Source organism: Sorghum bicolor, chromosome 8 (genome assembly GCF_000003195.3).
Source record: "Sorghum bicolor cultivar BTx623 chromosome 8, Sorghum_bicolor_NCBIv3, whole genome shotgun sequence".
Lineage (NCBI taxonomy): Eukaryota > Viridiplantae > Streptophyta > Magnoliopsida > Poales > Poaceae > Sorghum > Sorghum bicolor.
In genome coordinates this window covers 643,621-660,999 of record NC_012877.2, presented here as the reverse complement: position 1 = coordinate 660,999, position 17,379 = coordinate 643,621, and the positions used below count along the sequence as shown (strand labels likewise).

General features: G+C 44.0%; 2 protein-coding genes across 2 annotated transcripts; both read right to left on the bottom strand.

Annotated features, from left to right (window-relative positions):
- On the bottom strand, window positions 856-4,136 carry LOC8055509 (probable protein phosphatase 2C 73). The gene is made up of 5 exons (XM_021445792.1): window positions 3,810-4,136; window positions 2,636-3,178; window positions 2,274-2,391; window positions 1,959-2,182; window positions 856-1,607 (listed from the first exon to the last, which is right to left on the bottom strand). Exons 1-5 carry the CDS (start codon window positions 3,990-3,992, stop codon window positions 1,164-1,166), a joined length of 1,512 nt encoding a protein of 503 aa, XP_021301467.1. The 5' UTR covers window positions 3,993-4,136; the 3' UTR covers window positions 856-1,163.
- On the bottom strand, window positions 5,194-9,094 carry LOC8055508 (F-box/LRR-repeat protein 3). Its single transcript, XM_021466255.1, has 8 exons — window positions 8,236-9,094; window positions 7,705-7,833; window positions 7,354-7,458; window positions 6,872-7,265; window positions 6,667-6,796; window positions 6,293-6,587; window positions 5,949-6,200; window positions 5,194-5,569 (listed from the first exon to the last, which is right to left on the bottom strand). Exons 1-8 carry the CDS (start codon window positions 8,959-8,961, stop codon window positions 5,510-5,512), a joined length of 2,091 nt encoding a protein of 696 aa, XP_021321930.1. The 5' UTR covers window positions 8,962-9,094; the 3' UTR covers window positions 5,194-5,509.

Below are 17,379 nucleotides of genomic sequence, written 5' to 3'. Positions count from 1 at the left end.
AATCAATCTAATCGATATATAAATGTGTTTTAAAATTCCGCATGGCAAAACTATAAAATGCGACTAGCATAAATACAACATACATTAATGTTGAATGCATTCATGTTATGCATTTTTGTTGGTTGTATATTATGTTTTTTATTGTAATTAGTTTTTAAAACACGCTTATATATTGTTTAGAACGATTTGGGAATTTTCTAGTTTTTTCCGTTCTCTAAACTTAAATTCAATTTTTTGAAGCATTTAGATATATTTTCACAAGATCTAAATATTTTAATTTGTTTTGGTGTATTATAATCTATATTTAGCTTTTTAGGAGGGATTTTTAAAAGTTTGGAGATATTTTTTGTGATTAAAAGCTTTTTTCAATGTGTTTAGCGAATTTTTAAAAGTAAATAAAGATAAAACCATCTTCAAAACCACTCCAAACCAAGACAAGAAGGTAATTTAAATGATTTTTTTCAAACTCAGGAAGTAAAATATCTAATTTTGAAGTTTGAGGGAGAAAATTAGACTACGATGAGCGAACGCCTATCCATCTTTGGACCCTAGACCAGCGTATAAGACACAGTCCCAAAAAAAAAAAGCCAAACCACGACATCAACCATCAGTGTTGTTACTTGCTCATCTAATGTCACGAGCAGTAATTGTGCTTCTTTGTTATCAAAATACCAAGGTTAAAATGTATGCATCCATTTCATGTTCCATCATTTTTTAGAATGTGTATAACATCCCTTTCCTACCATCACGCAATGAATTGAGGCTCCAAATTAGTAAATTTTATGCAGAATAGCCGTTTTGGTTCATGAACTATTACTTAAGCCTCAATTTTAAGAATGATGAGAAACCACTCCAAAGTCCAAAGATCGATCATGCTTGTTCATATGGTGTCAGAAACTAATATCACCAACAAATTACAGTTACAGCAAACGCAAACGTAAGTATGAACAACCATTCAGAGGCTACTCTTGTCCATATCACCTCATCCATTTCAACAACAACCTGATTGCGACAGGGCCATTACGCCAATCAAATCCTAGAATTCTTTTTCAATTTGGCTGCTTCGCGTCCATCGGTCCATGACCATGCACGGATGAATTTACGTGTACCGCCCATGAAAACGATGGCCTCCCTTCAATTTGGCCAGGGATTGGTGATGATGATCACTCCCGCTCCTCGCCGTCGTCTTCGTCCAGCGAACTCGACCGCCTCCGCCAGCTCAGCACGCGCCCCAGCCGCGGCAGCCTGATCACCGAGTTGGCCCGCGCCACCCCCTCCAGCGCTCTCCACACCGTCGCCCCCTCCTCCGACGACGCCTCGCCGCCGCCGCTACTTAGAGCCCTGCGGAAGCTGCTGCCCGTGAACGGCACAGCCGGCGGCTTCACGTCCTCTCCTATGCCTGGGACTCTGAGGCTCTCGTCAGAACCAGGAGAGGCTCGCCGGTTCAGGTAGAGGCACACGACGGCGCAGTCGTCCACCATGGACGTCGGGTACTTGCGCCGCCACGCTCGGACGGCCCGGTCGATCAGCTGCCTCGCCGCCTTGGATGGGTCGGTCGACGATGACACCAGCTTCACCACCTCCTTATTCGACAGCACGTCCCAAATCTGCAACAGGTTTCGGCAGGGCAGAAAACGAAATTCAGACTTCTCTCATGCTACCGTAAAACCATTATCATCTGAGAGTTTTGTCTATTTTGATTTGAAAAAACAAATCATTATCAGCTAAAACTATGTATCATGGCAATAATAAATAGACGACAGTGATGTGCATGTATGGTTTTGGTTAACAGTTTCTTTTGTGGGTCTTATCTGAAAGGGATTTATGCTATATTCTGTACCCAGATCATTCTGCAAGCCTTTCTGATTAAAGAAACCTGGACTGAAAGTGACAGGAATCTGAAACTGCCAATCAAATAAATTAATTTTCATTTTTTTTTAAAAAAAAAGAAAAATTACCCCGTCAGTAGCAAGCACCAAGAACTCATCTTTCTCAGACAGTTTCCTGCAGTAGACTTCAGGTGTGCAGATAAGGCCATGGTTCTTCAGGCAGAAGTCCCCGAATGCCCTCGCCATGGCGAGGCCCGGCGCATCCTGATCCGGCAGCCACATCCTAGGCACGTCTGGTTCGTCATCCATGGCGAACACTCTTCCCTTGCAGCTCAGAATCCTTGCGAGCTCGCCTGTTGCAAGTACACAGTAATGCAAAATTCAGTCAATATGTATTCATGTGCATGCACCGATTACCATGAAATGAGAAGTTTGGATACTCACTTGGAAGATCGGGCTTCAAGTCAGTGGTGAGCTGGACGGGGATCAGTCGGTCCTTGCTGTCCCGGGTGCAAAGAACAGCGCGTGAATCTCCCAAATTGGCAACGATCAAGTGGTCACCCTGTATATGCATATGAAGGCCAATTGGGCAACAGAATAAGTGATTTGTAAGGTTTACATATGTTGGATTAACCTTTAAGGTGTAGTTTTCAGTATTTGTATCTACAACTTAAACATGATTTCCAATGCAGCTAGTAGTTACAGTACAAGTAAAACACTGGGCCACTATCTGACTTGCCAAGGAATCCAAATCACTGAAACAAGGATTTCCAGCTCAGCTAGTAGTTACAGTTCAGAATTAGTACCTGTCTAACAGCAGCAACTGCAGTTGTGCCGCTACAAATGCAGTCAATTCCTGAATGTTGCCTCAGCTCCTCGTCCACCTGCTCAAATGCCTTCACAAATATGTTCTTCCAAGTGGACAACAGCTGGCTCTCATCACTTGTATCATCACTGGACGAGCTGCTATCTGACTTGTCAAAGGAATCCAAATCCGTGTTGCTTGAGGGATCTTCTTCAGTTCTGAGCTTCGAACCATTGCTTGAGTGATCTTCTTCAGTTCTGAGCTTCAAACTATTGCTTGAATCATCTTCTTCTGGTTTGAGCTTCAAATTATTGCTTGAGTCAGCTTCTCCAGGTTTGAGCTTCAAATTGTTGCTTGAGTCATCTTCTTCAGGTTTATGCTTCAAAGAATCGCTTGCGGAATCTTCATCCCCAGTTTTCGGTTTCAAAACCGAGGCTAGTTTCACTGGAAGGGTGTCGCGGACATGGCGAGCGACTTCCCGGCCATGAGGGCCATGGCCATCAAACACTCCGCAGAAGATATGGCCTTTGCGGCCAGCAAAGTCCTAAGCATCTTGATATAATTGCGACACATCAAGATCAAGCAAGAATCACGCGTGTAAAAGAGAAAACTCAATGTACTTGCATTGGAGATGCTAATAATAATAATAATAAGGTACAAAGATATGGATGTGCCAACATAGTTTTAAATGTTCGGGCCCAGCACAGGCAGGTTCATGTACAATGCAAGCTCTCAGGACACTGGTGGTGTGGGCAATAAAGATGGTGAAGTACATAATTTCAGGTTGCTAAAAAGAACGGTTTTTTTTCCTTCTACTAATATCTCAGGCTGTAAGATTTCAATTCTCAGCAGCCATAGCCATAGATAGATGGATTCGGCGCACTTTGCACAAACTGTGTTGTAAATACAACTCGCGTTGCAAGTTGCAACAACACCGTGAACAGCTTGCATATTGGCAGAACACAAACACACAATATCCCAGATATTTCAGTTTTGTTAGTTGCTATCATTCTTCCTGGTTGGACAAAATCAATGGTGCAAGACTGCAGAGGCAGGGAGCTATCAAATGCGACGAACTAACTAGTAGGCAGAGGCTCTGCAACCAACCAATCCAATCCAAGGTGCAGGTGCAGGCAGAGAAGGGAGAGAAGGAGGGTGAGATGATGCATATGCACCTGGGAGACGGTCATGGCGTCCTGGTTGGCGCCCTTCCATCCCTGCTTGGTGTGCACGGAGACGCCGGCGCTGGCCCAGAGGTGGGTGTGGAACAGGTCGTCGTGCATCCATGGGAAGCCCAAGCCCTGCTGGTCGTCGTCCAGCTCCCGGCCTGCTGCCGCCTTGCTGCAGCAGATCCCCATTGCTTGCACCGCTCCGTCCTCTCCGATCTCCCCTCGACCTCGACCTCGACTCGACCCAAGCAAGAAGAGAGCAGCAGCAGGAGGAGGAGGAACAGGAGCGGTGGGTTAAATTTATGCTTAAGGTTTTGGTTCATTGGTTGGTTCGTAGGTGTGGTGGGGAGGGGAGCATTAATGACAGCACCGCTAGGGTAGGGCAGCGTATCACGACGGACCATTCTATGGCCTTGTTTACTTCGCAAAATTTTTTAAAATTTTTCGTGACATCGAATCTTTGGTCGCATACATGGAGCTTTAAATATAGACGAAAATAAAAACTAATTACACAGTTTACCTGTAATTTGTGAGATAAATCTTTTGAGCCTAGTTACTCTATGATTGGACAATGTTTGTCAAATAAAAACGAAAGACAATGTTTGTCAAATAAAAACGAAAGTGCTACAGTAGCCAAAAACCCAAATTTTTGCCAACTAAACAAGGCCTTAATACAGGCATCCGCCACCTATGTAATGAATGAAGCATTTCAAGCTTCCTCTTCTTCTACTTGTGTAGGACGGACGGATGACAAGGGCTGGCTGGGAGACTGGAGGCTGGAGCAATGCAGCAGGTGGCAGCAGCAGCGCTCTGCCCTGGGCGAAACGGCTAGCCATGGCGGAGGGGCGACGCAACCCGGCAACAGCAGATGGAGATGGAGATGCTATGCATTTACTCATCAAGGGGATCACGGACGGGAGCATCGGCCGGTGGTTGCCAACGGCAATGGCAACTGCCTGTCCTGCGCCGCGCCGCCGCCCATGTCGCCTCGCTCTCGCTCTTCTTCAATGCTAGTACTATTCTAGTAGCTGCTCATGGCCATGGCTGCCTGCCTCTTTACCTCTTCAAGCCGCCATTCCTGTCTCACCCTGTGCTCTGAGTTCCATGGTCCCGTTCGCCCAGCACTGACTCACATCGGACTTGACCAAACTCAAGCACCCACAAACTTGAAGGGTCTGAATGCCTCTCCGTCTACTATGCTCTCCTTGAGAGGATACGATGCACCAGATCCTGTATGGCATATGCAACTGGCAAGCCAATTCATTCAAGCACTATGAACAGGCATGTGAACATCCCAAACAGGACACTGATGCAATGCCATGCAAGCCTCCACTTAAATCCAGCTAATCACAAACATAAATGCGACCAGCCAACAAACACAGGCCATATCTATGGCATGAAATTCCGAAACCATTTTATTATATCAACCAAAACCATCTCTTTCATGTCAATAACTTTCCTTCATCTTACATGATAATGTTGTATACAACAACTTCCTGATTGTGCTCCACAGAAATGTAATCTACACCCCAGGCATCTTCACCTCACCAAACAAAAGTGGGATTGGGGGTTCGGGACTGGATCTACTCATCTAGTATACAACATAAAGATATACACCTCTGTGGTACAAAATTGTAAGCTCGTTCTTCAGACATCACTTCTGGATGCATGCCCTGCCTTCCACGGTAGCTACATTTGAGGTCTTCTCATCGTACAAGAACATCTTGGGACTGTTGCTTCCATACATCACAAGGTTCCACCTCAACCTACACAAGGCCACACCTGTTATTAGACACTATTGACTTTTGCAGGCTTGTAATTTTAGTAAGAACAAATCCACTCAACAGTCAACAGATATAAGACAACTGTCTATGCACTTAGGCATTTTTTTTTAACACCATCCATATGCAAATCATGAGTTGTGTGTTTTGAAGCATAGACAAAATCTTAAAAGTGAAAAACAACAATTGCATATTTGCATTTAGATCTGACAGCACAAACATAGCTTAATAGAACCACAACTTTTCTGAAGCAAATAGTATGTAGTGTTTTCGAGTAGCAAATCAAGCAAGACACCTAAACGAGTTGGTGAACTCAAGGGTTTAACACTGTGTAAAGCAAGCAACCAGAGGAACAGTATAATACCTTGAATGGTTTATCGATCCACTGGAAAACACACCCGCGCGCCTGTACATTTTTTATCATATGAGGAGGCACCATGGATTTGAATGCTTCATGAAGCTTCACTTTCGTCAAACCACCACAAACCATAAGAGTAGCCATCAAGCCATTAGGCGTCATACCCGCTAAATGGACGATGGTCATGTTCTGCAAGCCGGATATGCCAGAAAGGGAAAGAAGCCCAATATCGGTGACTGAACAGTATGACAAGTTTATCTGTGACAAGATGTAAATCGTATTAGCACAATTGCAGAACATACATGGTACCATCATATTCCAATTACAGTTATAGGAGAAAAGGATAATACCTGACGGAGGCTATGAGAGAACTGGGAAAGGTAAAGCATTCCCGCATCATTAATCTCAAAGCATTTCTTAATATCAAGCTTGGAAAGCAGCCTGCACCCCATTGCTATTTCTGAGAGCCCAGTGGATGTAATCATGGGGCAGCCACGAATCTCCAGAGTATTCAGCTTTGTGCATTTTGAAAGTGAAATCAGTGAACGGTCTGTTATTTCTGTACAGTAGGATAGATTCATAGACTCTAGCTTGGGACAACCCTGTGCAATTTGAATAATTCCATCATCACTAAGGCCTCCACACCTGAAACAGAAAATATAAGTTAGCTTACCGACAAAGAACCAAACAAAGAAAACAACCACACGGCATGTCAAATAATGACCTGTACAAATCAATCTCGCGGAGTTTTGGGCAGGACCTTCCAATGTGGGTAAGACCTTCATCACTTATCTTCAAGCAAATGCCAACTTTTAGACTTGAAAGTTTGCTGCATCTGGAAAGAGCTTTCAATCCTGCGCCAAAAAAAAAAAAGAGTCAACTCTATGTCCATTTGGCAAAAAAGAATAATTCAGTTCAGTATTAAGTACCTTCGTCATCCAAATCACTGTCAGTAAGGTCCAACTCTTCCAAGTGAGAACAGTGCTTCCCGATCAGTTGGAGTGCTCCACTGGACACATGGCTACAAGACTCCATCTTCAGAGAGATGAGGGAACTGCATGAACTAGTTATGGCCGCTAGTGAAACATCAGTGATATTGCGACAGCAAGTAATGTCCAGCTTCAGCAGGTTCTTTAGTCTTGACACGGCAAAAGAGAGTTCTGTATCCGTCACTCCAGAGCACTTGCTCAAGCTTAACTCCCTTAAAGAAACACAAGAGGTTCCAATGGCTTTTAGTGCATAAGCCATGAATTTGCAGCCTTCCAGCTTCAGGGTCTGCAGTTTAGGAATCTTCTGGAAGCTTCTCACCATACAAGGAGTAACCTGATACATGAAGGATGTAAGTTGAGCTGCAAGGGCTCGTGTTATGCCCAGGTGATACAATAATACAACTAGATGACTAGCTACTTACAGGACAGCAGTATGAAAGATCCAGTTCCAATAAATTGGGTACCGACTTCAGTATGGATGAAACTCCCACATCAGTGATATTCTGACACTGAGACAGATCAAGCACCTGCAACCGTGCAAGCATGCAAGTTCAGTAATAAGAAGAGCTTTGCACTACTATGAAACACTTTTGTGTGTGAATTATCAAAAATACATATTTTAGTACAAGTGACTAGTTCAGACAAGGAGTTCAGGACCTAACGGTGTAAGACCAAGCAGAAAATACTACCACAGTGTTTTGAGATGAAGGTGATGTGTGATTACCAGTAACAAGCAAATCAATAAAAATGGCAAATTACCATGAGCACCTCACCTGTAGTGATTTACTGCATTCTTCCCCAAGACTACCAAAGGCATCATCATCAATTCCAATACACCCCACCAGTGTCAACTCTTGAAGATTGGGTAGCTTCATGATAGGAGGAAAGCTATCCTTTGTGATCTGCAACACAAGATACGTTTCCATTTTATTATTACTCTAGCACGATAAGATAAAATGGTCGGTAGGCACAAAGCAGCAAGAGAAACTAGAGTTGGCTACTAGTACTGCTCTGCTGATCCATTGCTGCAAAGATGTTTTGCCATGTTTATAGATAAGAACGTCTGCAGATCAAGAATACACTGAAGTGGTCCAATGCCCTAAGCACTAACTGAATAAATTAGATTGAGCAATTGATGTACTACTTGTAACTGATGAAAGGTAGTAGATTTAGCAAAGGGAGCCCATTTTGCTCTGGTGAATCAGAGGGGAACCTGATGCCTAGAAATCAAATCAAGAAACGTAAAAAGACAGAATCATCCAAGAAACGAACAGAGAGGGCAAAGAAACCCGCACAACGCTCACCATGGTGTAGGAGAGATCCAGGCTGGTGAGCTTCCTGCACTTGAGGGCGAGGAGCTGGATGCCCAGATCCGACAACCCAAGGCACCACTTGAGCGAGAGCTCCCTGAGCTCCGTACACCCAACGGCGACGCAGCCGAGCCCCATATCGGTGAGCGGCTTCCACCTTGCCAGCGAGAGCCTCCGTAAGCCCCTCGCCCGCGCCACCTCGGCGGCCGCGGCGTCCCCGAGGTGGACCCCATTGGAGAGGTCGAGGTCGGCGAGGCCCCGGCACGACGCGGCGAGCGCGGCGACGCCCGCGGCGCCGAACCCGCGGGAGCGGGAGAGGTCGACGGCGCGGAGCGCTGAGGAAGAGGACCCGGAGACGGCGGAGGCGAGGGCGGCGTCGGGGACGCGCGCGCAGAGGGAGAGGTCGAGGCGGGTGGCGGACGGGTACCGCGCCAGCGCGGCGGGGAGGAGGTCCGCGCGGAGCGGGCGGAGCGTCCGGCGGTGCCGGGACTCGGCGGCGTGGCAGGCGCGGGAGGCCAAAGCGAAGGACTTGAGCGCCCGCGGGTCGGCCTGCGCCACGCGGTCCAGCACCAGGAAGAGAAGCTCGTCGGCCAGCGAGTCGAGCGGCGGCACGGCGGCGGCAGGGGTGGGGGTGGGGGAGGGGGAGAGCGCGAGGCGGCGGCGCTTGGGGTGCCTGTGCTGCTGCTGCTGCTGGTGGTGGTGGGATGCCGCGGCGGCCATGGGGAGGGACGAGGGAGGGAGCAGGGAGGGGTGGGATAAAGTCTTGGTGGCTTCTTGACACGGCGGACGGGCGCACGGCGGTGGTCTCGGTGGCTTCTTGATCCGGCGGTGGGTTGCGGGGGGAGGAAAAGGGACAAGCGGGCCGGCGATGGATGTGGGCAACAAGATGTGTACTAGGAGACAAATGACGAGGCTACCCCTGGAGCGTGTCGTACTGGGGAGTACGCGGGGCTGTGCCTGTGTTGTCCGTAATTGCCCCTGCGTCCCTGGTGGTCAGTAGGGATGAAAACGGTACGGATATTTTCCGACCGTATTCGAGACCGAATTCGTTTAGAGGGGTTTAGATCTGTCCGTATTCGAGTCTGAATATTCAACATCCGATACCGTATCCGTATCCGAATACTGAAATCGTATATTTGTGATGTCGACATCCAATTATATCTTATCCGACATGGTTGATATTATCCGTATTCGAATCCGAATCCGACCAAAAATATGAAAACAAATATGATATCAGTGCTTTCATCACCACCCGTGGTCAGAGTCGCTGTCAGGGGTACGGCGGTAAACTCGGCGGCCGTGTGGAATCCGATTGGACGGAAGGTACGGTACGGCGGGTGTACTCGGCGGGGGGTAGAATGGGGAAAGGGAAAAGGTTGGGAAGTGAGGAGTCCAGGTGGGGAGGGGGCGATGCGGGGGAGGGGAGGACGGGCAAAGGACTGCAGATCGTACAGCCACTCCTACGTCATGTCAAAGCCAAGCGTTGTACCCGGGCGCTTGACCTACCCGTTACACTGACGTGTGGACCCCGAGCCCTCACTTCGGCGTCTCGAGAGAGAGACGAGTGTAGTTGGTGACTGGTCCCGTGCTCCCTGGGGACGGTTTTTCCTTTTCCCGTTCCGTTCCGTGGTATTCCCCTTTGCGTGCGTCGTCTTGTGTGGGCCCCCATTTTTTTAATGCACTGTACGGATACCATTAGCGCCCACGATTAAACTAACACCAGGGTATTGAAAAAGCACATGGACAGTTGCAAATTACCATCACTTTGAACCGTTCTCACAAAACATGCCAAGAAAAAGAGAAAAATAATCCGAGTGATATTAGTAAAACATGTGGTAGAGATGCAAACTAAAATAAATATTGCCGTCATGTTCAGTTGGGAAACTAAGAATTTTTTTTTGTATAGGATATAAAGGGGTATCAAAAAATTCATATGTAATTCGGTAAGATTCATTGATAAACTAGGCAAAAAAAAATTACCTCACATTTAGTAAGCGTTAATAAGCTCCTCCCATTTCAAATTATAAGACATTTTTGACTTTTTTAGGTACATAATTTTTACTATAACTTAGATAACACACTATATCTAAATACATAGTAAAAACAATGTATTAAAAAGTAAAAATGCCTTGTAATTTGGAACGTAAAGAGTAATAAGCAACAAAGTGAATCTTAGATTTAACTAACTCACCATGTCTTGATCCCTCTTCATAATTCAATGATTCTACATAATGCATTGCCAATGAACACATCAATTTAGCTAGTTCGCTGCTAAACATATCTACATCTATACATCAAGTCATTCCATCTACCTATCACATAGGACCTAGGGTTCATATACTTGGGAATGCACCGCATTGAAACCATCGAGCAGGACTATTATAGTACTAAGGGCTAAGATTTGGTGGGGGGAAAAGTTCATTGGTCTCTAGGCAATTCACCATTGTGCTTGAACTAGATTTGGAGAGGAGAAATGTTAGGGGGGCTTGATTTTAGAGAGGAGGCACAAGGGGGTTGAGTTAGTAAATGAGCGAGCATAGGGTCCTCACCGGCGAGAGGGGCATTAGTGCTAGCGAGTGGTGATGGGCGGTGGTCGGCAACGGGTGGTGAACTTGGATCGGCCTTTGCTTCTTCATTACTGTACTAACATCTTACTAGACAAACCGATGTTATGTCAAGGGGCGGGGGAGGGGGAGGGGGAGTGTGCGTAGATAGTTCATTTCTTTCTTTTATTAACACTGTTACATGGTCCAATGAGCTTTCACAATACAATGATATATTGTTGATTTCATATTTTTATGACTATTTTCTACAATACTAACAAATTTGAAAAACATAAGTGGACTATAAAATTAGTAAAACTAAGTTTTGATGTAGCCCTATCTTTATTGATCATCATTTTGTTGTATATTATGAAAGTAAGCTTCAATGATTCGTCTAAAGTAAATACTATTAGCGATGTGTTGCACTTGGTTTTGAAGAAAAAAAATTGTTTAGATATTATACTCCAAGGAACAAAAATATCGGCATATCAATGTGTAAGAAGACATTAATTGGGAGAATTAATTTCCGAATATGTGCACACATGAAGAGAATGTTAGGTATTTGTCAATTGAGACCTAACTAGAGATGATTCCACTTCTGTAAAGATGGAGATGGCCTATGTGACCCGTGGGCCATTCTTTTGGGTTGAGCATCTACCAACAGAAAAAAAAAACTTTCTCATGCACATACCTAATAATTACCTAAATCATGGCGATTTATCCTTCTTTTCACCTTATAAATTTAGGCTACGTCTATTTCAGACTTTTCCATATTATAAACTCGATTTGTTAAGTTGTTCTGTTTTTCTTTACAAAAAAAGCATGGTAGTTTTTGTTATGCAGCTAGATCATATTATGTTTAGATGTATAGTAAAAACTATATATATATATATATATGTGTGTGTAAAAAAAGTCAAGATAATTTATAATTTGGAATGAAAAAATTTAAGTACTGGAGGATCATTGATTCAAAACGGCAAACAAAAAACTTGAATAAACAATAACGGTAGCTGACGTTGACGCTGGTGCGGTGCGTCGTGGTGCGGGTGCCGTACCTAAAAAAGGACGAAGGGACGCACGGCACTGACCAAAGCTGGCTGTCCTGTCCTGTCCAGTACCCACCTCACCCTGATAAGCACTCCACTGATAACCTCTTTCCTGGTTTGGTCTGTCGTCATTACCTATCAGCTATCTGTATCTTGCTGGGAAGGCTCTACCTGCTGCACGACCACGAGCATCGGCACTAACGGGATTCTTGACTAAGGCCTTGCTTTTAGGCCTTGTTTAGTTCCTAAAAATTTTCAAGATTTCCCGTCATATCGAATCTTGCGGTATATGTATGGTGCACTAAATATATATGAAAACAAAAACTAATTATACAGTTTATCTGTAAAATCGCGAGACGAATCTTTTAAACCTAGTTACTCCAAAATTGGATAATATTTGTCAAATAAAAACGAAAATGATACAGTGCCAAAAATCCAAGTTTTTCCGACTAAACAAAGCCTTAGTTACATCCAGAATTAAAAAACCTTTACAACATTTTCATCATATCGAATCTTACAGCACATGCATAAAGCAGTAAATATAAATAAAAAATATAATTAATTATACAGTTTATCTATAATTTGTGAGACGATTTTTTTGACCTAGGTAGTCCATAGTTGGACAACAATTGCTAAATACAAACAAAAATACTACAATATTCAAAAACTTTTCACACAAGGAACTAACACAAGGCCTTACTGTGTGAAAATATTTTAAGTACTGTAACACTTTCGTTTGTATTTGACAATTATTATCTAATTATGAACTAACTATGCTTAAAAAAATTATCTCGTAAATTATAGGTAAATTCCATGTATGTGCCGCAAGATTCGATATGATGAAGAATTTTGAAAAGGTTTTGAATTTCGAGTTAAATTATATAATCTATCAGTAATTCACGAGATGAATTTATTAAGTCTAATTAATTTATCATTAGTATATATTTACTTAGCACAGTATATATTTACTATAGCATTATATTATTAAATCACGAATTAATTAGATTTAATAAATTTATCTTGTAAAATAGTCTCAGAATCTGTATATTTAGTTTCATAAATAGTTTCATGAAACAGGACCGGCCCAAACAAAATCGGTCGTGGAGACCAGAGACGAAATGGGTCGCGCTCTGGCTGGCTTATATGGGTCTGTTTGGTTCGTTTCCTACATAAGTGTGGCTACCAAAACTAAGACAGACTAGCTCTAGCCAGCTTTAGGCAATGCAAGCAGCACATGTTTGGTTATGTGTACTAGTTAAGCCTGGCTAAGAATCTGTGTGTTTGGTTGTCTGATTTTGTTTGCATACAAGCACCTCTTATTTGGGGTGGTGAGATCACCCTTTTTGAGGCATTTTCTCGAACAGGTACTAGACATGCTCGTCCAGCTCGCCTCCGCGCCCACCTCGCCCCTCGGAGCTCCACCTCACAGTCACAGCAGCCATGGCAAGCAACAACGGCACACCATTGCGAGCCCACTCCCGCAACCATCTCTGTCCCAATTTCTCTGTTGCCTTTATGTTCTCCAACTCAATCAGAGCACAGCTCACACACACCATCTTGATTTAGTAGAAGAGCGCTACTTGGTGGTCTCGCGAATCTCATCCCATGGTGTTGGCCGCCGGCACGAGCTCCTCCGTCGCACAGCACCTGATGGCCAGTGCAAGGCCGGCACGAGATCCTGCACCAACGCAGCACCTGACGCCCGGCGCAAGGCCACTGCGATGATATGAAGTGGATCATATCATTTGGTGATTAGTTGGTGCATGTGTTGCATCAACATTAGAGGAGATTGAATGAAATGCGCAAGGCAAAGGTATAACCTAGAACATTTCCATTTCACCAGTCATAGGTGTGTAGAGAAGTTTATGACCGGATTTAGGATAGATGGCCGTACTATCAAGAGGGGCAAACTTGTTTGCATATCGGTCATCTAGTGCCACTTGAGCGATCTAACTTTGCATACGTGTTAGGATCGAGTGGTGGGCAAGTTGAGAGGCTAACTCCCTTGAAAAATGTTTGTAAAAATGCTAACACACTTGCACAAGTGTTGTGACACTTTGGTGTTGGCATATGGAAGCAAGGGAAGAAGTTCAAGATCGTTTCGTGCAGCGCGTATAGGCCGGACACGTCCGATGTGATGTCGGACGCGTCCGATGTGAGGCCGGACGCGTCCGGTATGAGGTCGGACGTGTCCGAGTTGAGCGTTCGGTGTGAGCACAGTTTTACCGGACTCTCTGTGTTGAGTCCGGTGTAACTCGTCCGGAGAAGACGCTGTCACGAGTAGCTCTCTGAGTTTGCGTCTATTTCACCCCGGACGCGTCCGGTGTGACACAGGACGCGTCCGAGTTGAGTGTCCGGTGCAAACTCAGTAGGCTCTCTGTGTTTAAGTCCGGTGCACACCGGACGCGTCTGGTGTGACACCGGACGCGTCCGAGTTGTGCGTCCGGTGCTGTGACGTTTTGCAACGCTCTCTGAGTTTAGGTCCGGTGCATTCAAAAGTGAGAGTCCGATGCCTTGTCAGCGTTGAGGGCAACAACTAGTTTTCTAACGGTCAGGAGCACCAGACGCTGGTTTGATCAATACCGGACGCGTCCGGTGTGAACTAGGACGCGTCCGGTGTGGTCGACTTTTGCCTAGTGAAGGGTAACGGCTAGTTTAGCCCTTGGGGCTAAGTGGTGGCCGGCCTTGGCTTGTGTTGAGCACCCTTGGGACTTAGTGTCCATGCTTGGGGAGTGCTAGGAAAGCCTCTAACTCACTTGTGCTTGCAAGAGTGCGAATCAATAGCGAGTGAGTGATTCTAGTGCGTTGCATTGAGAGATTGCATCGAGTGGCACTAGGTGTTCGTGTTGCAAGCCGGTGGTGCTTGTTACTCTTGGAGGTTGCCACCTTCTAGATGGCTTGGTGGCTTGTGACTCCGTTGAAGCACGCAAGGAGATTGTGCGGTGCTCCGGAGAAGAGATTATGAGGGGTACGGTGCTCACCCCGCGGGGATAGCGAAGAGCAACTCTAGTTGAGCGAGACGTGAAGAGCGACAAGTGGTCCGGCCAGGTCAAGTGCTAGAGCTTGTGGTAACCACTCCACGTGGGAGAGTGTGACTTGCGGGACACCACTAGCAAGAGGACCGGCGGCAACCTTGGAGCTTGTCTCAACGGGGACGTAGCTTGGTGGGAACCAAGTGAACCTCGGGAGAAAATCATCGTGTCAACATTGTTCTTCCCATTGGTTTGCAAGTCCCTAACACAAGCTTGTGCTTACATTCATATACTTATGCTTGTGTAGTTGCTCTTGTAATTAGTTAGCTTGTGTAGCTTGCTAGTTACCTTCTTGCTTGTGTAGCTAGAAGTAGTTCCTTTGCGTGACTAATTTGGTTCGTGTAACCTTATTAGTCACATTGTTTAGTTTATGTAGCTAAGTTTTTTGCGCTCTCTAATTTGGCATTGGTTGCCTTGTTATTGAGCATTGTATAACACTCCAGAATTTTTAATTTTGGATTGTTATTAGAAAACACTAAATTAAATAAGGATTTAATTTTTTCTAAAATATTCCAAGATTTATTTAAATATTGAATTCAAAAAGAGAGAAAAATGTGGATAAAATTTGTCAACATCAGTTCAGATTTCCATTTAGGAAAATGATGTTTTTTCTAAAAAAAATTAATTGTGTCGGCTTTTGTTGATGTGATGCTTGTCTATTACTTGGGTTTGTTGTTTTTGTGCATGTTAACATTTTACAAATACATTCGATGCCGCCGATCATTTCTGAGTATTTTCCAAATTTTTTCCGGGACTTTTTCCCATTTTCCTAGAGAAAAATATAATTTTTGGACGCTCTAAAATTCTTGTTCATGAACACTAAAAACTTTATCTAGATTGATCAACTCTCAAAATATCTCTAAATGTTTTCCTTTATTTTTTTTAGAATTTCAGAAATATTTTTCAGGGATTTAAAATGGTTTTAGCTTTTTCTGGAATTATTTTTGAACTGAAAATGAATTTCTAAAAATCCCGAAATTAATAATTTTGAAACTTTTCCAAACCTTAGACCTATATATATGCCGCCGTTCTCCTTCTCGCGATGATTCTAGAAGTACAAACCCTATCTCGAGCCGCCACTCCGTTTGCTCTAGATCTAATGCCGAAGTTCCACCGGTGAACTTTTCCGGCGAACACTCCGGCGAGCTTTTCCGATCACTTCGTTGCGTTCCAGTGAATTCTACCAGCACTACGAGGTAGCCCTCGTCATTCTCTTCGCCGTGGTATATTTGTTTACAAAAATCCATCACTGTTTAACATGTTTTCCATCCCATCTTCATCTCCGGCGAGAGGTTTCCATGGCCGGTCACCTCTTTCTCCGACCATTCTTTCCACTTCTCCCTGCATTGTCTTTCCCGCACCCCAGCGCCTCCTCCCCTCGCCGAACCGCGCGCAGCATCCCTGCCACGCCCCGCCCCTCCCCTGCGCTGCACGCGTGCTGCTAGGCAGCAGCAGCCGGTGTTCACCGTGGCCGCGTGGGCACAGGCCGCGCCCTGCCCTGCCCTGCCCTGCGTGGCCCCCGCCGCAGCGGCCTAGCGGTGCTGCACCGTCGGCCGTGCCCCAGCCAGGCCGAGCTCTCCTCCCATCGGGTCCTGTCCGCGAGAACAGAGAGCTCCCATGGCTGCCATCTACGTCCAGGAAGAGGAGATGCACACTCAAGGTGTAGAAGAAGACATATTTACAAGTTTACCACCGGTCATTAATCCTTCGCCATTTAATCGTTCTAACTCGGTTTTATTCCGTTTCAATTGCGTTAGTTTCGTAACGTCGCGCTCTACGCAGTAGTGCTAACTTTTATTATGTCATATATTTTTTTCTATATTTAATTGAATATTAGATTAATTAATATATGCACCTAATTTTATAATTAAAAGCAATATAGAATTATAATAATGTTTTCTATTGTTTTATGACCATGGCAACGTAAATGACTTATTAGCGATACTATTTTTCATGTCCCATGTTTATAAATATAATTAGTTTAATTAATATTTTTTAATGTCATTTTTAATTAACAAAAAAACAATTTAGGTTTACACTTCGCTATTTTTATAATCTAATATTAACTTGATTGAAGTTAACTTAAATATTTATTAATTATAATTCTTTTAGTTAGACATAAAGTATATAATTAATTTGTTTAATATTTATTTAATGTCTTTTTGGATTAAAAGTAACCTATGTTTATAATTTAGATCTTTTATAAATAAATAAATGTTAACATTATTAATATCAACTTAAATGGTTCTTTATTAGTTATAACTTGTTTAATATAAATGCGACGCATGTTAGGATTTGATTAGTTGCTCTTACTTGCTTTATGTTTTCTAAAATTACAAAGGCGTAAATGGCTTAAATGATATATAACCATCTACAATTAAAATATAACTAAAATTTAACTCCGACTTTTATAATTCAACATAATTTGGTTAATCTAATTAGGATAGTTCTATTAAATGTCTGTCATATTATTTCATCTAATAAAATACGACCAACGTATAGCAAGCCTCAATAGTC

What these genes read in the sequence shown, in the direction of transcription:
- LOC8055509 (XM_021445792.1), bottom strand. Translation starts at nt 3,992, where the DNA reads ATGGGGATCTGCTGCAGCAAGGCGGCAGCAGGCCGGGAGCTGGACGAC. An exon ending in ACGCCATGACCGTCTCCCAG is followed by an intron (nt 3,179 to 3,809) that starts GTGCATATGCAT and finishes CAAGATGCTTAG; the next exon opens with GACTTTGCTGGCCGCAAAGG. An exon ending in TGGTGCTTGCTACTGACGGG is followed by an intron (nt 1,608 to 1,958) that starts GTAATTTTTCTT and finishes AACCTGTTGCAG; the next exon opens with ATTTGGGACGTGCTGTCGAA.
- LOC8055508 (XM_021466255.1), bottom strand. Translation starts at nt 8,961, where the DNA reads ATGGCCGCCGCGGCATCCCACCACCACCAGCAGCAGCAGCAGCACAGG. An exon ending in TGGATCTCTCCTACACCATG is followed by an intron (nt 7,834 to 8,235) that starts GTGAGCGTTGTG and finishes CTTGTGTTGCAG; the next exon opens with ATCACAAAGGATAGCTTTCC. An exon ending in CGCGAGATTGATTTGTACAG is followed by an intron (nt 6,588 to 6,666) that starts GTCATTATTTGA and finishes TTTCTGTTTCAG; the next exon opens with GTGTGGAGGCCTTAGTGATG.